The following is a 21,343-nucleotide window of genomic DNA, read 5'->3' as shown; positions in this document are numbered from 1 at the left end:
TCTGACGTTGTGAGAGACTTTTGTTGAGTAGTAATGTTTTGATTTCAACTATTTTTACCTCAGGAATGTCTTTACCCTTACCCATTATATAAATTTTATAAATTAACATAAACCGAAATAAAAAAGCACTTTTAATGGTGAAATCTAAAGGTAAATGTTTGTTATTCCATTAACTAAACAATTTATATTAAAAAAAGAACAATATAAAGAGTAAAAAGCAAATGAATTGCACTACAGAATTTATATCCAAAAGCAATTTTTACCAAAGTTAGAGAAGTTTTTTTAACGAGTTAGACATAATATTATTGTCATGTTGTATAAAATCCAATGTTGCCATACGCATAAACGCTTTGTGAACAAAAAGATATATGTACAATTGTACAATACTCAAAGGTTTGCTGGTGGTTTATGTCTGAAATATTAGATCGTAGTCATCGTCGTTTTCTTCATAAAAAATCAAGTGATCATAATAATTTGATCACCCATTGTATGTAAATTGTAAAAGGAAGTAAATGATCATAAAAAGTCTTAGCAAAATCGCACTCTTTGATGTCAGGACTTTGTAGTTTGACTGTACCTACCTATTTCAATATTGCAGATGGATCATTAAGCTACTTAGGTAATATTTTTTTCCGTTAAGGACGAACCTTACCTAGGTAGTTTGCATAATATAGGTATATAGTTTTGTGCTATTGTCACCGGAACTTGTTCATTGCTCGTGAGTAGCTTTTGCAGACTTTATTATCTGGACCCGTGGGTTAAAATAGGCAATGTTATTCGGAAATCCTCCATTTTCCCTCGGACTAACATGCAGACATTTTTCAGTAATTGACCTATGTGTCTTTTGCTTTTGTTTGTAGGTGTTTCATTAAATAAATACACTCACGGGCAATGAAAAGGTTCCACTGAGAAAAGCACCAAATTACTTCTAAATGGAAAAGGCTAGCTTAATGCCGTCTTCTGCAACATTGAAGTACATTTAACAGACCATCAGGATATTACCAACCAACCAAAATCGGTAATATTTTGATCCACTTTTAAATTAAATCTTTGAAAAAAATGGGCTCTTTTGTTTTCGATATTTTGTGAGTGGAACTTTTTCATTGCCCGGCAGCTAGTGTATTAAGTTATTATTAAACATAAACTAATATGTGTACCGAGCATAAAAGGCCAATTATTTTATTAGCAAACACATAAGTACATAGTAATCAACTAAATTAACATTTTAATTCTTATTTAATAACAGATGTGTGCTAATCGGTACAATCGGTGTCAAAAGTGATTAAAATGTTCAGAAAAAAACAGTTTTGCTTCTACATCTTAACGGCTTCCATTATTTTCCCATTATGCATACAAAATTGATTAAAACGGCAAAATCTAAATAAAAAAATGCTTTATTAACCTAAGTTATGTGATTTTCAAGACAAAATGATCAAATAGCGTGTTGGCGAAATCATGCTAAAATTATTACAGACTACGCCGTCTATTGACTCGTAAATGACTTAAACACACGTTAATTCGTGGTCCATTGTGGCGTAATTCGTAAAAAATGCCGCTTTTAGTCGATCAATTATTCATCAAGATGGCGGCCGGTCTGTCTATCAATATAATAATTCTGTCAAACTTTAATTGGAATTCCGATGTACGCGCGCGGACAAAGCGGCCGCAACATTATTGATACATTACGAGCCCGCGAAAGAGCCATAGCGGCAATTTACAACTGAATTACAAATCTGTACTAGCCCCACTAAATACACAATCACGTTAAATCAATTGTCATATGCCGTTCTCTTTCGCGCTGTATTAACACTGACATGACAGAGCGAGATGGAGAGATTTTGACAGCGCGACTAACAATGAAATGCGCGCGGACGCGGCCCGCCTACAAAACGAGTAGGGAAGGGCAAAAAAAGCTTGTTTGTTCGGGGGCGTGTCCCCCAGGGCTCCGCTGGCAGTCGCTCGGTCGCCGCCGTCGCGAGCGCAGTCTCACGCACGCATCGCTATCAACTGACGTTTCAATCTGACAGCTACAGCTGTCACGTGCATTTGACATAAAAAAAACTAGTGTGACCACGGCATACATTATCATCGAGACGAACAATCGATGACGCGACGATTCAAATTAAGAAATCATGCTAATGGCTCTCTGAAGAATAAACCGATAAATATTAATCTATTTAAATAGTGTAAACTGTGCTGTCAGACATTCAAATAATAGTCGACGCGCTGAATCGTCTGTTTAATGAATTTAAATCGAGTACGGGCCGCATAATTTGTTGGGACAATCGCCGTTGTGTGTGTTTCTGCTGCCAGATGTTTGAAAAGCATTCCGACACGGTTTATTAAGATCTCCGGAGGTGTTTCGAGGCGTCAACGCGGCGGGTGGCCCAGGTTTTGAATAGCCTGTTTGCGTTATTGTCACGCTGTTGTGACAGGTTGGGAAAAAATGGCCTTTGAAGACCGTTGCAGCCCGAGCCAGGCTAACAGCCCCGGGCCTGTCAGCGGGAGAGTGCCGGCGCCTCACGCGGAGAATCTCATGAGCTTCTGCCAGCCGAGCCAGTACACCTGCACCACCATCGAGCCGAGGTATGAGAGGAACCAGCCGTCGCCAATGACCATTGTGAAGGTCCAGCCAGCTTCCCCACCCTCTAGCCCCATGGAGACCCACGGCGACATGGACAACTATCAGAACTTCTACCCGGAACGGCCAGAAACACCAGACGTGAAGCCCGTGATAAACCCAGTTCAAGAAGACGCAAGATTCAACGATCGGTTCAGAAACCAGTGCCAGCAAGTGACTGTGCCGATCACGTTTTCAATCAGCAACATTCTACACCCCGAGTTCGGTTCTGGCGCATTGCGGAAAACCAACAAGATTGAAGGACCGAAACCCGTCGGGCCTAACCACAGCATTCTTTACAAGCCATACGACCTATCCAAACCGGGGAGCGTTGCTGAGCACCAAAAAGGGTACAGCTTCGATTATTTGAAGACAAAAGAGTCTAGTCACGACTTCAACCGACTACCACCGCTTGGGGGGTTGAGGCAGACGGTATCTCAGATTGGGGAGGCTCAGAAAGAGAAGGAGGTTGTTAGACCTATTGAGCCTCAAAGAAGGCCGGATTCGGCGAGTTCCATTGTTTCTTCAACGTCGAGTGGGGCTCCTTCCACATGTGGCAGCACCGACGCCGGCAGCCAGGGTCAGGGGAACGCGAACTTGTGGCCAGCCTGGGTGTACTGCACCCGATACAGCGACCGACCCAGTTCTGGTAAGAATATTTTTTTATTAATTTTCCAGGATTAGATTGCGCAAGTTTAGTGGGCTTATTCTATGGGATAGGCATTTTTTGAGTTAAAAAAACTTATAGGTTTATTAAACCCAAAGAGAAGACCAAGATACCAAGATTTAACACGTAGGTACGAGTATCAATATAAACTGTAAGACATAAATGTCAAAGTCGACCTAATTTTGAGATTGTGGAATGCCGACGGCGGCAGTAAACTCCGGCCTTCCGGTAAGAAGGGAGAGCACTGGATTGAATTAGGAGGATGACTTTTGTGAAGGTAGAAAGATATCACACACACTAAGTATGTATGTATGTAGGTACTTATTAAATGTGCCATCAGTAACTGTGGGTTATATTTTTTTAAGTAGCCATATCAGTGTCTCACTGCTGGGCAAAGGCTAATCATAGGGAGGCCATATTTTATAAATAGATTTATTATAATTAGGTAATTACATTAGTTATTATATTCTGCAGCTTCATTATTATTTTTCAAGAGTAGGTATTAATTGAATAATTTTACAGCTCAATGGCTACCTATATTGTTAAAAATAAACTTGGAAACTACGTCACACCTTATTGTGTAACTTATTTTTATTTTAACTGATCAGTATTTGTACCTACCTAGGTAATTTCCACTTCTTTCAACAAGGTTTTCATCACATGCCATTGTATTCTAATTGGAAAATATTTCATTAACATAATATGAATATTTATTATTGAATGGGTGTTAAAATTTCGCGACACACGTCTTCTATGGATATTATTGAATACAGGGTGTTGCAAAAAGGGTATACTAAGCCGAAACCAGCATGTGCATAGTATAACCTTTTTGCAACATCCTGTATATCTCCCCCCCTTTTTGGTGATCAGCTGGAATCTCCGGTACTTACTTTAACTATTATTTGCAATGAGCTATTTTTTATATTTCACTTTTATTGGTAAAGTGTACAAAGTATATTAAGCGGTTATACACCAAAGTAATGGTTAAGATATAAGTGTACAAAAGGTGGACTTAATGCTAAAAGCATTTTCTACCAGCCAACCTACAGGTTTTATTCATCATAATACACCTAACGTACTTAGATTCTAGATAGACAGGACTTGCATTATTAAAAAGAGACATTTGGAAAGTAACATACACTTAACAAAAAGACAAAACCCTTATTACACTGTCTCCACAAAGCAATCCTAATAGGCGCATCTAAAATCATAATAAATAAAACCGTACAACAATACTTCCTTACTTGACAAAAGTCCCAACAATCAACAAAGAATACGAACAATAAATTAGCTAAAATTATCCGTCAGTTACTGTCACGGTGACAACAAAATGGCGCTGTCGATGACAGCTGCCAGGCACTTGTCACCACGACTGTACATTCACACAGTATCACAAAGTTTAAATTAAGTAAATAACTATTACTTGTATTTACGAAGTCAGCTAACGGGTTTCGCGGTGCATTTGTGAAGTTTGTTCATATTTTGGGTTCACCTCTTTTGAGTTCAGTAACATAATTTTTTTGTATTCTCCTTTAAGTTAGAATTAGATACATACTTAGGCCAAAGTAACTACTTAGTTTTAAAACAGTTACTTACCACTTATACAGGAGTTAGATAGGTAGGGCATGAAAAAACACATAAAATAATGTTTTTTTTCAATTAAGTACTTAATGGCAGGCTTTGACCATAAGTCATTCAGCCTCAAGGAAAATAAACTTAATAAACTAGAACGATTATAAAGCGAACACTTACATACTATAATTATAATAAAAGCCGGACAGTTACCCGCATAATATAAAAAGAGGTCTTCGTCAAACGAGGCTGGCGTGCTACAATAAAAACTCCTTGCGTATTAAAAAGTAATATACGTTTTGACAACATAATCACTCATTATTTAGCACACTTCATTTTTGCATTACTGCGGAGAACTGGCCAGTGTTACTTGGTCTTCGATACTTGGAATAAAACTTTTTGAATTCAAAGAAGTTTTAAAACGGTAGGTAAGAACGGGTTTTTTTCAGTCATTTATATTTTCATTTCATAAGTATGTATACAGAACTAGTTTTAGGATGATAAAACTAGTTCTAGTTCTAATGCAAAACTGTTATTTTGGGTGAGGGCAATGATGACAATATGAGCCTACCTATCCTATCAACAATATTTTCTACCACTGAGCTCATATTCTGAATTAGATGGGTTATAAGATGGGTGACTTTATTCCATGGAAGTAATAAAAGTACTTACGTAAGTAAGCTTCAGTCATTGTTACAATGGTTGTCATTTAGGTTGAACATAAAACGGTTTCACAGTAAACTAAATACGGTCAGTTTTTTGTTTTGTTTTTGTATGGGACACACCGTCTAGTTTGTATAAAATTGATCTATTCTTATGAAATAAAGTAGTTTAACCAATTTATTCTGTTATAAATAGATAACTCATAGTTCTTTTTAATATAGCAACATGTCAAAGTGCAGTTTAAAAAGTTTTTTTTGTACAAAAATGGGCGCGATAAGCCAGGTGAGGTAATGAAACAATTTTCGTAATTATTTCGTGTGAGTATTTATTATCAGCTGTTTTTTCTTGCCCCGCCATTTTGAATTGGCACGCCCAGTACCCGTACCATGAGACTCTGAAGCGATGAAGACCATCTAGTACGGGTTTTGCTATTTATGAAAACGAAAAAAGTTTACGTTTTCTCCTGTCATCTGTCAAAAGTTTCATGATAGTTTTCATTAGAGGCGTCACTTAGTATGCGAGAAAACGTAAACTTTTATAGTTTTCAACAAACTATCAAACCTGTCTGTACTATACCTACAGTTATGAATTTGACAGGATCAATATTTCTGACGGCTGTAGCGTTTCAAAAGCGATAGTGAATTCGTAATAGATTGTTATATGGCGAAATACGATTTATTTTATAAATTCTCAGGTTTTATCGTTATATAATATCATCATCGTCAGCCTGGTTGGATATAAGCCTCTCGTTAACCTTTGTTTTTGAATGCGATACTCTATCTTATCCGTCTATTGTTTATCAAAGGCTATAATCGAAGTAACTGGAGTCTCCAAACTTATTCTGAGGTCGAAGTGTAGGTTTGTGTTAAACGATCGAGCTGTGAAAATCGACTCCAATTTATAAGGCATGTGACTACACTACTAGTACAGTGTATATACCGCTAGGTGGCGACTCTCCCGCGCCATACTAATTCGCGTTTACTCGACACTACTCGAACGAAGTAAAAACTCGCACTCGCCACTACTCGTAGAAAGTAAAAACTCGCACTTCGCACGCTGGTATGGAGGCAGCTCGCTTCGACGTAGTAATTGGTAAATTGGAGGCAAAAATTATAGTGCACTTGTAATTTCTCATTGATAAATTCAAATTTAATGGCGATATTTTAAATTAAGCGATTGGATGCTAGCGCGGTGGGTGTGGTGTAGTTTTGTATTTAAGAGAGTGTAGTAATTATATATATTATTATATATATATATATATATATATATATATATATAATAATCACGTGACTTTTTTACTCGAGAAGGTCAACTATTGTTATACAAGTTTTTGAAATTCAGTCACATGACCAAAAAGCTCTAGTTGAACAAATAAGAATCGCTTATTACTGAAAGTTACACATAATAACGTAGGTATATTACCACTATTCGCATTGCAATACTATTTTTGCAACAACCTATATGCATAATAATGGGTATAATTTATAGTTTTATAAAAAAATTACGGTTATAGTTTACGTTCTTAGAATTTGTCGAGGCGCAGCACTAGTGATGGGGCTAAGTACAGAAAAAGAATACGGATAGTATATATATATATAGATACAGTGACACTAACTTGTATCATGTATTTTTTTAATCGATTGAGTTGGTCCACCAACCCGCACTTGGCCAGCGTGGTGGACTAGGCCTAACCCCTTCCTTCATTGGAAGGAGACCCGTGCCCCAGCAGTGGGGACGTGATGGGTCGTGATGTAAATGAGTAGGTACGGCGTTAGCCGAATAAGAATCCAGTTAGATTTGTCAAATATAACATATTAAAATTCAATATACATATAATATTATTGCCGTATAAACTGTAATTTATTTAAAAGTTGTCTTTTTTGTAATATCTTTGTATATTCTTTTCCATCAGCACGGAAAGATTTTCGTTTTCGTAAACTACCTAGTAAAACTCAACTCACTAAAAAAAATACAATACAATACACTTTATTTGCACCAAGAACAAAAATTACAAAAAAAAACAAAGATTAAAAAATAAAACAGCACAAAAAGGCGGCCTTATTGCTTATGGCAATCTCTACCAGACAACCTTTGGTTGGAAGAGAGCGTGTCTATATAGGTACTATCTATATATAAAATCGACCAGTTATCCGAATATTTCCCATCCCTACTCCGCGCTATCGTTATGAGCCATTAACACGTACTTGCCACTAATTAGGGATGCGCCTGCGCTTATTAGACTCTACTTAGACGTTAAATACACGAATAGTGATGTGCTGTCGTGTGCCCGAGGCAATATTTAAAAAGCTACGTAAATGGGTAGGTTATGCCGTTAAAAAACTTACTTAAGGGAAGCGTCCACCTAGCGGGAACGGTGGTAGCTCAGTCGGGTAAGCGCCCGCTTCTCACGCCAGAGATGCGGGTTCGAATCCCGGCGCTGACATGAGTTCTTTGAATTTAAGTACAATGTGTGCCATCGCTATTACGGTGAAGGAAAACATCGTGAGGAAACCTGCATATCTAGACTTAGCTCGTCTAGATATGTGAAGCCACCATCCCGCAGTAGACCAGCGTGGTGGGAAATGGTCCAAGCTTAGGAAGGCAGTTTAGACCTTGGGGATATACACAAAGGTTCCACTCGAGAGAGCCAGGTGCAGGTACTTGTTTTCACACCCCCACAGAGAATAGAATAGTAGCATATTAGAAGATATATCTTTTGCTGATGGTACTGAAAATCATAACCGATCGATTGAAAAAATTATAATTTTTAATCAGAAACCGACATCGACACCTCAAGTATTACTTACCGAATGTTTATTTATATAGTATACTTAATTCTTTTTCGTGGCAAAAACTTACTCCGAATTGTAGATTTTCGCCGCTTTAACGCTAGAAAAAAACAAAAAAACGTATAGTTCTTACAAAATCAACGCTTTTATACTGAATTAAGTCGACATCTACCCATTTAATATTTAATTACAAGTGTAGAAGCCTCATAAATTTAAACAAAACGGCGTTTCACTATATGAGTATCGTCTTATTGTAATATACACTTATTTTGCAATGAAAAAAAATGTGTTAGCGAACTATTTACTAGCAGACAACTTCATAATGCTGTTTGATTAGTGTTTCCTTCGCGTCTCAACACGCGAGGAAATAAAAAAAAAACGAAGCAAAAAAAAATAAGGGCGTGGTACTTAAAAAACTGGTCAAGTGTGAATCTCTGTGTCATTTTAGGCCTGGATTTATCATCAGTCGTTCTTATTAGGCATATTAGGTAGGTATAATTTTGTATTTCAGAGTCTTTCGATTAGGGCACATAAGTTATGTTGTGGGCTAACATGCAGACTATTAAAAATTATTTACATTAATCTATCCTCGGTCTTCCTCATCCAGCATCTACCCTTAAGTAGTACCAATAAAAGACCAAATGTGTTTTTCGTTTTCGAAAATTGCAAACCCCGTACTAGAGGAGTAGTCATCGGTTCTTCGGCATATAATAATATGGCCTTCTCACTGTCACACCTATTATTACTTATTTTATTTTTTTATAAACACTTTATTGTATACTTAGAAAACACAGTCTTATCGCCAAGAAGCAATTTCTTCCAAACAACCTTTGTTTCGTGGAGAACTACAGTATTTAATTAAACTCAATCACCTAGTGTTTCTTGAATTCCTTCACGGAACCCTGAAGTCTATCAGCTACTGCTGCTGAGCACGCAATCGTACTGTATCGGAAATCAATATTATTATCATTATTGTATTTATTGAGTCAATGACTATACAATGGTAATTAGCTTGAATAAATATGTAACTAAGTGTCTGATCTTATTCTATTCTGTATTTGTATGGTTCAGTTATAAATACACTCACGTGAAATAGTTCCACTCACAAAATTTCGACACCAAGCGGCCCAAATTTTTTCAAAGATTTAATTAAAAATTTATCAAACTGTTACCGTTTTTAGTTGGTAATATCCTGATCCTGTGAAATGTACTTCAATATTGCAGACGGCGTCATTAAACTAGCCTTTTCCGTTTAAGATTAATTAGGTGCTATTCTCACTGGAACTTTTTTACCCGACTGCCGAAGGGAGGGTAATGTTTTTACCCGACTGCCGAAGGAGGAGGGTAATATTTTTCGATTGTATGTTTGTATGTATGTTTGTCTGTTTCTTTGTTCCCTCCTGTAGCCTAAACGGCTTGATAGATTTTGATGTATAAGGTATCGTTAGAAGCGTATTAATTGCGCGATGGTTATATATATGTGATGTTACATTAAATTGTATATAGCGCCCTCTAGAGGACATAAAGTGATGATCGAAAAAATAATATTTTTCCAACTATGCCGTGATGGGTATCAAATGAAAGGGCTTGATTAGCAATACTTTCCATTAACACTGGGGCTTCTTTTCATCTTTTTGGCGTGCAGTCGGGTTTTTTGTTTGTTTATAATTATATTTTTTTATCATTGTTCGCGAGTGACTTTAAAGACTTCATACATAAATGAATGATTCGCAATCAGCAGTGGTTGATTACAAAATCACGTAGGTCCAAATACGGGTTTAATAACAGTTTCTAGTAATCCATTTGTCTTCGCAAATAGACTTATTATTGCTGTTACAATTGTGGGAATACTCACTCAATCGCTTTTGGACGCGTAAGACTGTAAGATTGGACCTAAGTCATATCGGCTTCAATAAAAAAGAAATATTTGTTCTCGGGTCTTGGATGTGCCCGTAAAATGGCAATAGGCCCGCCCCCTATTACATTGGGACTAACATAACACTCTGGCGAAAAGTGGGTGCAGCAATGCACCTCTGCCTACCCCGCAAGGGAGTATATTAGTACAAGGCGTGAGAGCGTGTGTGTGTTTTTTTTTTAAAAAGAAATAAAACGTAAAAAAATAAGAAGTTAGAGTAGTCTCAAAGTTATTCCAAATATTAAAGACAAAATTAAAGCTGTAAACCTTTTTAGAGAAACGATAGTATTTTTTTCTTTTACAAGAACTTTCTAATCAAACGCGAACTAAGTATGTATGCATATTTTTTCTTTTTACATTATTAACTACATACATTTATTAAATACTAGCTGTTCCCCCGCGCTTCGCTACGCCATAAAAAGTTTTCCCGTGGGAATTCCTAAATAAGAAGTAGCCTATGTCCTTTCTCCGGGTCTACACCATCTGTATACTAAATTTTATTCAAATCCGTTCAGTAGTTTTGGCGTGAAAGAGTAACAGACAGACAGACAGACACAGTTACCTACTTTGGCATTTATAATATTAGTTAGGATTAGGATTAATAACTACACATTTATTAAATATACTGTATCTATAATACCAATAAGACTATGGTATCAATAAGAAAGTCTTATCAGAATGACTTAATTTCTTTGTAATAGCGAACTCTATAAGGAAAAGTGTTGTGAGGAATTACTCTACATTTTTTTGTTTCATAGCAATCATAACATAGCATAGATAAGATTGTAGGTATGTCCCAATCTATATAACACGGTTGAAAAAGTAACTGACTGCAAAATTGCTTATTTTCTATTATAAAGATAGGAAGATACCTACATGTTTAAGGACTTAAGATTACATTAGATATTAGCACTTTACGAATTCTTACACTTATAAAAGATTACCCGTGGGAATTCCGGGATAAAAAAATAGCTTATAACATCCAGGCTAATGTAGCATTATAACGGTGAAATAATTTCAGGATACGGTTTAGTAGTTTTGAGTTTAATTGTCGCAATTCGATGAAATGTCTAAAAGAAATCTTATGTAAATAACCAATAACTCATATTCAACCTAACCTCTTATACCTAGTTAACTTAACTCTAAGTACGTAGATTGCAAACTAAGGTAATTGAATTGTTTCTTAACACGAAACGAAAATAATTGAATAATTACTACGTAATAATCCATGATAAAGCTGAGTGTAGATAATTATTAATAGCTCATAATCGTAGATTAAGTATTTACTGAGAAATCTGTTGGTCATCAGAAAAACCAGAATTTTCTTAAATCTAACATATGGTTTTCCTCTATACTCGGCCTTCCTCAACCCGCCATATTAAGGTGCATACAATAAAAGGAGCCTCCCCGAGTGACGTATAAATTGTACCTAATACATACGTCACCGATCAGTCAGCGATGAAAAACTTATCTGACTACCTAATCCTCACACAACGGTTAAACGCTATACTTTGTAAAATATAAGGCAACTGTCATAACATACAGACGCCAAAAGTATAACACCTGTTTTTTTGTAAAGGGAAAAATCTGGAATTAGAACATTACCTAAAGCATAAAGCAAACGCACACCCAACGCAAGAATTCGCGAGCAAATTAAAAAATACTTGCAATTTTATAGTTACTAATTGTATCGATAATCGGATCGACCGCGCTTCACAGTAACTAAGGGTGCGTGCACACTGAGCCAAACATTCTCAATTGAGTTCATCATTAGCCTATAGCAGTCCAGGACGTAGGCCTCTCCCAAAGCATGCCACTGGATGCGATCTTTAGCTTTCCGCATCCAATCATAACCAGCCACTTTTCGCAAGTCGTCACCCCATCTAGTCGGAGGGCGTCCCACACTACGTTTGCCTAGTCGCGGCCTCCACTCCAGAACACGTTTACGAGTGGAGATCAGAATCTAATAAGCAATAACCCTAAAGTTTCGGAAAAGCTTCAAGATGCAGTGGTCTATTTAGAAAAGAATAGAATATATTTATTGGACACCAAACAACAATTCATACAGATACTTACACACTTATAAACTAACATACATAGGTAGGTAGATAGGTAGTAGTATAGGCACAACACAAGAACAAACAATACAGGTTGTCTTAAAAAAATCGCTTTTAGTTATAAGACCGCCTTTTTTGTACCTATGTGTTTGTATTTAAGCTTTATAAACTCTGTTCTTGTGTACAAATAAATAATATTCTATCTATCTATCTAATGGTCTAACTACACAAACAAATGCACACTGTTGGTTTCAAAAAGGTAACCACTCAGCATAATGCGGCGCTTTCGTTAGGTAGGTACTACGCTAGGCTGATATATATTTCAACTAGCTGTTCCCGCGAGCTTCGCTTCGCCTTAAAAAGTTTTCCCGTGGGAATTTCGGGATAAAAAGTAGCCTATGTTCTTTCTCAGGGTCTAGACCATATGTATACCAAATTTCATTCAAATCCCTTCAGTAGTTTTGGCGTGAAAGAGTAACAGACAGACAGACAGACAGACAGACAGAAAGACAGATAGACACAGTTACTTTCGCATTTATAATATTAGTTAGGATGGTATTGACAGGCTGTGCGTTTTCTTTAAAAGTTCCCAGTGTGCGTACACCCTTATCCTTACTAAGAAGGCCACCGAGGTACGATGTTTTTTGCTTCAACAAAGATATTTGCTAATAACTTGATTTATACTGTTTAGGTGGCCTGCTTTTGGGATCCGTAGCCTTTTTGAGAAACGGTTTTGGAGAACTGATTACGGCTAGTTTCAATTATTCTTTCTATCGATGGCTGGTCTTTACTTCATACAACTATAGTTAGTAGATACATAGAATAGAATAGAATAGAATAGAATACTCTTTATTTTGCACCATTAAAGACAATATTACAATTCACAACTTATATATAAAATAGCACAAAAAAGGCGGCCTTATTGATAGATAGATAGATAGAATATTCTTTCTTTATTCTTTACACACACATGAAATAAAGTTACCTACATAACTTAAATACTAACACATATGTACAAAAATGGTGGCATTATCGCTTAAAGCGAAAGTATATTAATATTTATTGTAACTACCGGTCATCAGAAGATATGGGAACTTACTATTATGCATTAGTGGTCACAGTAGCAGTAGTACATATAACTTTATTGTACATATAAAACACTTAAAATAACATTCTATTATAGGTACAATAAGGGCGGCCTTATCGCTAAAAGCGTCTTCTTCCTTACATTCACAGATGTATAGTATACGGAACCAATATTTTAATCAATTTAATTAAAATAGTAATGCACAGGAGATGTTTTGATTGATTCTTATGGTCTCATATCCACAGCAGTGGTTATTAAGTAATTAAAAATTATGTTTGGTAGAAAAAATATAATGTTACTGCCATAATGTCATAAGCGAAGAATAAAAATTACAAAATAAAACAGTAAGTACAAAGAGGCGGCCTTATTGATTATAGCAATCACTACCAGACAATCTTTAGATGGAAGAGAGTGAGTTAAATAATAATTGTGAGGTTTTTTAGTGGTGGTCAGATATCGCTTTGACACACTATACTCAGGTTTATAAAAAAATAGCTGTACCTGCGCGCTTCGCTTCACCTTAAAAAGTTTTCCCGTGGGAATTGCGGGATAAAAAGTAGCCTATGTTCTTTCTCAGGGTCTAGAGTCTAGACCGTATGTATACCAAATTTCATTCGAATCCGTTCAGTAGTTTTAGCGTGAAAGAGTAACAGACAGACACAGTTACTTTCGCATTTATAATATTAGTTAGGATACAGGCTGTTAAACCACTTTGCAGTGGTATAAGTATTTATAATTATACTAAACGGGGCTGAATCTCAGAAGAAGAGGGTAAATGTTCCCTCGTGGCTGTACAAAGTGATTGTTCTAACACCTTACACTGGGAGCTAGAAAATAATGCTTATGGGGTGTGGATGTGGCACGCCATGTGTATGTATGTATGTATACAGTAGATAAATGATAAAGATTAACTAATAACTAGTTATCTCTTTTGGTGACCAAATGAGTGGCAGACTGAATTCGGGCAGTGTATTATTTCGATATGTAGTGCAAATTTTGACATTCTGATTTCATTTCCGGGCTTAGATATAACATGATATACACGTAGGGTCGGCTTTATAGTAATAGTATACATTTTTTGCAACACCCTCTATAATATATTCGGTACATACGGTAATGTACTGTCAAATTTCAGTCCACAACGCCTAGCAAATTGCTTTTGAAGTGTTTCTTTTACCTCATCCAATAACTAAAACGTTTTTTTTTCACACATCCGCGACAACCCTACTTTGTATTCAGTGTATGTTTTGCAATTTCATCTTTCGACGCGTCGTCGCACAACAAACGTTAACACCCACGAAATAAGGTTCATTATTTCCCTTTCCGCTATGTGTCTTTATATGGTGGTATTAGGTTCAGAGGAATTGATTTTTTTCTTACATTTTTCGTTTTTCCGTTTGCGGTGAAGAGGGTTGGTTTTCAGATGTTTCGAACTTCTTTTGTTTTAAGGTGAAAGTAAAGTCTGTTTTTTTAATCTCAGATATTAAATTGACAGATTCTGGCCATGTAGCACGGGGCGCATTTAAGACGTAACACGCTCGATCTTGAGGCTGCGCGATGTGAGTGAGCGCGATGCAAAACTCTTGTCACGTCTTAAATGCGCCCCGTGCTAGCCCTTCTGAACGGTTCATCCAATTTAGTAAATATCTGTGATTAAAAAACAGACTTTAACTTTAAGACAGCCTTTTGACAACTTGTCCGACCCGGAATCAAACCCAAGTCTTCGAGCAGTTGCTATTAATGACCCTTTTATTATCTCTTTCGGAGCTATTAAGCATTGAAATTAAAACATTTATTTAAGCTAACGAATTGAAGTCGTTTAGCATTTTAGCAATAAAGCAGCAACAGACAGCAGTTAGGGTTGTGCCAAGAATGTTAATGTGCCAAGTTAGGGTTGTTGCTGCGAAATAATGTCTCTTATGGACTTTAGAACAATGAGTATTGGTGAAGTACCGTTGGAATGTCTCTAAGTCTGTTTTTTAATCTCAGATACTAAATTGCCAATTCAGTATCTGTGCAGTGATCACAGGATTCGATACTATTTTCGAATATACATAAACATATGGAAAAGGAAAGGTATCGTCAACTGTCACTGTCAAAATGTAAGCCAAATTTGTCCAAAAGTGACATTTGTTTTTTCCATATGTTTGTGTAGATTCGAAAATCGTCACGAATCCTGTGATCGACGTACTGAGATAAAAAAATTTACACATTCGGCAGTGAGACGTTGGTTGGAGATCGGTATTTTTATAATTTGCTCTTCTCCTCCATTCCATGTTCTGTTGGCACTATTTCGTTGTCCGGTTATTTTAATTGTGTTGTTTCCACATAAATATATATTACTTATAATGTTTGTTTGTTTTAATGCTATTTAATTGTTCTATGTTTGTTTCTGGGACATAATAGCTGCCGATATTTAATCGTGATATTAGTGGTGCGTGTGTTTTTATACAATCTGTTCTTGATTAGGTGTTTTTAATTAATTTATTGACTTGTCTTATATGTTTTAAATTATATCTGGCTAAGAATGTAGGCATGGTAAGACTGTATATACGCCATTTCACCTGCTTCTTATTTGTATTTCTTAAATATTTAAAAACGAGTAGGCATATAAAAGATTAAACTATTCTTATTATACCTTTGTTCATATAAATTTACCTATATTGGTAAAAAAAAACTTTAGACTCATTCATAAATTCTCAGAACTTCACAGAAATAGGTCCGTGAACAACATTAAACTGAAGCACTTTTACACATAATGTAAAGTACACAATTTACTTAATTCCTATTATAGGTGGGGCATTTCGTATGCTGGGGGCATTCCACACCATTTAGCCACTAGTGGCCTCTTTTATTTAATTGTGTAGACCACAAAGGTTTTAAATCAGCCACAATCAGCCCTCAGCCATCGGCTAACCACTTCTGCGTGCGACTGTACTTGCGGCAATAAATCCCTTAAACACTGAATCAGACATTTTTCCAGCTATCAGCGAAGGAAAATGGCGCCTATAAACACTTCTAGCCATTTCCTGTGTCGGAGGAATTTATACTTCCACGAGGAAAGCCGTACGTTTTATGCCTTACGTTCTTTGACATAACACTTTCGCAATTAGAAAAAATGCATTCAAAAATAGAACGCGTTAATAAATAATGTCTCAAGCATTTTTTGAAATAAGAAGGTGGTTTTTTTCTTTTATATTTGAACGTGGATAGGGAAACAAGGCTGTACAGCCGTTGGTGTAAAGGTGATTTTTGTTTTTTTCGTGTGCCGCAGCGAGACTCGTTCATCAGCCGATAAAGCGGCCAGTAGCGACTTTTTTATTCACGTTTTTAATTAAACAGAGTCCTGAACAATTCGTTGGGCATTTTTCCGTAACGAGCACCCGTTTAGGTGTTAGCTCTATGGTTGCCAAGTTTTTTTTCGCAATAGATTTAAGCGGTTTTGCTGGCAGCCTACTGTGTCGCACTGGCACAAAATTAAAACGAAAATATTTTAAAGGAAATTCTCATTTCGTTTTTTTTTTTAAATATTTAGAACCAATTTGAGTCTACTAAAATGTTTTGAATGAAAGTTTACTATGTACCTATTGTACCTACATAATTCAGCATAAATTCAAAATACCTCTAGTAGGTACATAATTATCTAGTTTGATGATGATGACTATATAACTAGGAATATTCTCGATCAACTTTGAAGCTGAAAAAACAAATTCAAGTCCAGTTTAATCAAACTAATTAAACTCATAAATTATCGTCAGTATCTAAAATTTCCTATGATTATTCTGAGCTCTACCATTTTTGCGATTTTCGCACCCCACTAGCGTTTGATGTTCTTTTATTCATGCCCTTTTGAGGTTGGGTCGGACCCCACAAATTTAAGTAATGAAATATCCGACACTTTATTGGCCGAGGGATAAAATTAGGAACTCTAAAAGGGTGTGGAGATTATTAAAATAGATTGGACTTAATGAAATAACAAGTGGATTATTGAATAAATGTTTTTATGTACGGACTGTGGGCTCTTCACCCTATTCTAAGAAGTTATCTTTTTCGGTTGTCATTTATTCAATTAAATTTTATAGAGAGAAGGGGAGACGGCTAACGAATTAGAAATTAGAAGATGTCTGGGTGTGGTCAGTAGGTGTTTTGCCTACCTACTGAAATAAATAAGGAAAATTCAGTTTATTATTTCATTTAAATTACAGAAAATACTCTGCTACTCTGTATTTTTCTGAATGAAATTTCGTGATTCTTCAGTATGCTATTGTTTAACCGTCGCAACCTAGATTTAGTAGACAATTTAGGTACCTACTCAATTTTTATTTTATTGAAATATTACTGTATCTAGTAGATAAATTAAACTGTACATAAAAATATATTTTATACTTCCTCATATGTATTTTTCATTGATTAAAAGCCAACTTGCCTGTCCTTACTCTTTTTGTTTCGTTCGGAAAAATGACATAAGCACACAATTACGATAAATTATTAATTGTAAATTAATAGAGCGTTCCGGTAAACCCAATAATTATAAAACAAAAGGGGTAACGAAAGTGTCTGGAAAAAAATACTATTTTCTGTAATTAATGTTTTTGGACGTCTTACGCCATCGTTAGTCTGAGTAATTACATGTAATTTACGAAATTAAGTGCTGAAAAAGAATTAAAAACAATTACATTTTCTAATAGTCTACTAAATGGGTTTATGTTTTATTGAGTGGTTAATAGCTTGCACGTGGAACGATGTCTCGCTTTCTGGGCTATAAAACAGCCAATATAATATCCCTTTAAACAGTTCCTTATACTACACTTTGGTATTTTTATTTATTAAATTTTTATTTCAAAAATCGTTACCTATGTAGTTTTCCAGTAAAATATACTGCTAAGGTTTATTTTCATATTTTTTTCACAATTGGTCGCACTTTATGTTTTAAAAGCTAAACAAATATGAAGACGAAAAACAGTCCATCAACCAACATTACTCCGATTAAAGTTTACAAAAAAATATTAATATGAAAAAAATTAACAGTATTTTTTCCTTGTCCCCAGGTCCTAGAAGTAGAAGGTCAAAGAAGAAGTCCCCAAGTGCCGCAGAAGAGAAGAGACCAAGAACAGCATTCAGCGCGGCGCAACTCAACAGACTGAAGGTAATTTTTTAAAGATTTAGTCGCGATTTGGTAGTAAAATGTTTTTATACAATGACTATACCTTGTTTCGACCGAATGGCGTAGTGGTTAGTGACCCTGACTACTGAGCCGATGGTCCCGGGTTCGATTCCCGGCTGGGGCAGATATTTGTTTAAACACAGATATTTGTTCTCGGGTCTTGGATGTGCCCGTAAAATGGCAATAGGCTCGCCCCCTATTACATTGGGACTAAACATAACACTGGCGAAAAGTGGGTGCAGCAATGCACCTCTGCCTACCCTGCAAGGGAGTACATTAGTACAAGGCGTGAATGTGTGTGTGTATACCTTGTTTCACGGGTAAAAACATCTGATACATACAAAAACTACCCTTATTCGAATGTAATAAGGATCCTGTCAGATGTCTTTCCCCGTGAAACAAGGTATAGAGCTCTTTTCTTTATACCTTTTTAACCAATCTGTGAAATCTCTGTCTTGTAATTGCCACGGGAGAAGTTAACTAATTAATTTATTACTTTGTGGAATTTTTTCGTTGAAACAACTCAAATGTGATTCTTCTACGATGCTTTTTTGTGAACATTCAATAAAATTTCATAACTTTTTTTAAAACAAACAACTGACCACCTAACACCTATCTACCCTATAACTTTCTAACCTCAAACTGTCCATCCTCAGCACGAGTTCGCAGAGAACCGCTACCTGACGGAGCGGCGGCGCCAGGCGCTGGCCGCGGAGCTGGGCCTGGCCGAGGCGCAGATCAAGATCTGGTTCCAGAACAAGCGAGCCAAGATCAAGAAGGCCAACGGACAGAGGAACCCACTAGCCTTACAGCTGATGGCTCAAGGGCTCTACAACCACACGACAGCCACTGAAAGCGACGAAGAAGAAGAAATTAGTGTTACGTAATTTTTGCAAAGTATTTTATTTGTAAAAAAAAGTCGCGGGACGATTTTGCAGATTTTTGAGTTAAGCCCTTTTACACCTAAAGCTTATGCCTATATTTTTTTGCGATATAAGATGAAGTTAGTTATTTTTTATTCAGATTCAATTATATATTATTATTGATATTGCCCGACTTGATAGTTTATGCTAACTTTAATAAACTTGATGATTTTTGTATAGTACTTATAGTAGATTATACTGAAACCAATGTTGTATTATATTTGTTTTACTAATTGACAAGGCTTTCTTTGCAAATAAACTGTTAGTGTAAATAGCAGTATGTATTTAATCATGTATAAAACATATGTTTTATGTATTGTTCCTTTAGATTAGAGAAAATGTATATATCAAGCTAGAGTAAACAAAACTTGTTGTAATGGGTAGAGGCTTTTAAAATAGATTTTTTACCTTTTAATGTATTTGTCAAAGCTTTGATTTTTCAACATCAAAGGAACTTTGTAGAGGTAATTTTCTGACACAAAAGTAGAGTACATAGGCACTTAATTTTCCAAAATAAAGTTTTAAAAAATATCTGTCAAAATATTTACGATTTGCCTAAACAATGTTATTTTTTTATCACGACACCTATCAGATAAATTAAAATATGACCACCCGTTTTGCACAGTATGACAATAACACACACACCTTACCATGCACTTAAACATATAACATCCCACTTTTTGCTTAGGGATCAATAAGGACAAGTCAAGATGCGATATTGTAACCAACATGCAAGTTTATTATGATCTATTATTTAGTATTGTAGCGTGTGAAGTTTACATTTTTACAGTAAGTATTAAAATAAAGGTAAGCGTCGACCTTTCGGCATCGTATGCAACGGACGCATCGCATTCAGTATTCTTTGTATAGAAAATCACACAAGTGCGTCCACTTCATCGGCATTGCCGACGCCGTTTCTCCTTACGATTGGTGCGATACGATTTTACCTATAATTTTTTTATACGATACCGACAAGTGGATGCTTACCTTTAAAGTCCTATAATGTGGCAAGATTTAAAAACGTATTTAAATTCATATTTAAAAATGTAAATAGTTATGGAAAAACTTTAAAAAATACTTACCTTTGAAATAAGAAGGAAATTTTGTAAATAGCAATTTAAAGTATTTCTATTTAAATCTCTATTTATTGTTTTAGTAAACTATGTTAGTCAAGCGTTTATCTTCCACAATATTATTTTGCTTAAATTAGTATTTAGTATTTAAGTTGTAAATAATTTCGACTGTTAGTTTATAAGTATACAAATAAATTTATAACCAAGGTTTTTAAATTATTTTTTTGTTTTATTTGTAGTCAAATAAAAAGTCACTTATTACCTAATACTATAATAAATAATAATATGTGGGGACATCTCACACATCCGACCCAAAACTAGAGAGAGCCTGTAATATGGGTATTGGACAGCTGTTATATCTACACAAATACATAGATAGATACATATTAAATAGATAAACGACAACCAGACACAAGGCAAACACACAAGCTCATCACACGAATGTAGTTTGCCCGGGCGGGATTCAAACCCGCGGCCCTTAGCTTCGGAAGCAGCTTCACTACCGCCTAAGCTACGGTGCCGTCTAATTAATAAGTACTAAGTACAAAATGAAAAAGATAAATTAGGTATCGAAGTATAGTTATCAGTACATAGATACAGAGAATAAATAATGTTACATTAGATATATATACCAATCGCATGTCTCTCTCTCTCTCTCAGCCTTCTGTAGTCCACTGTTGAACATAGGCCTCTCCTAACGATCGCCACCCCAAACGGTCACCCGCCATCTGCATCCAGCGGCTTCCCGCTACCTTCCGCAGATCATCAGACCAACGGGTTGGGGGGCGACCGACACGCCGTTTGCCGACACGG

At 35.9% G+C, this 21,343-nt stretch overlaps 1 protein-coding gene across 1 annotated transcript; it reads left to right on the top strand.

The window, feature by feature from the left end:
• Window positions 1–1,945: 1,945 nt before the first annotated feature.
• LOC105393919 (segmentation polarity homeobox protein engrailed) lies at window positions 1,946–20,525 on the top strand. The gene is made up of 3 exons (XM_011565742.3): window positions 1,946–3,269; window positions 18,419–18,516; window positions 19,191–20,525. Exons 1-3 carry the CDS (start codon window positions 2,447–2,449, stop codon window positions 19,419–19,421), a joined length of 1,152 nt encoding a protein of 383 aa, XP_011564044.3. The 5' UTR covers window positions 1,946–2,446; the 3' UTR covers window positions 19,422–20,525.
• The last annotated feature ends 818 nt before the right edge of the window (window positions 20,526–21,343 follow it).

This window comes from Plutella xylostella, chromosome 2 (genome assembly GCF_932276165.1).
Source record: "Plutella xylostella chromosome 2, ilPluXylo3.1, whole genome shotgun sequence".
In the NCBI taxonomy this organism is placed as follows: Eukaryota; Metazoa; Arthropoda; class Insecta; order Lepidoptera; family Plutellidae; genus Plutella; species Plutella xylostella.
This window is presented reverse-complemented; position numbering and strand designations above follow the sequence as displayed.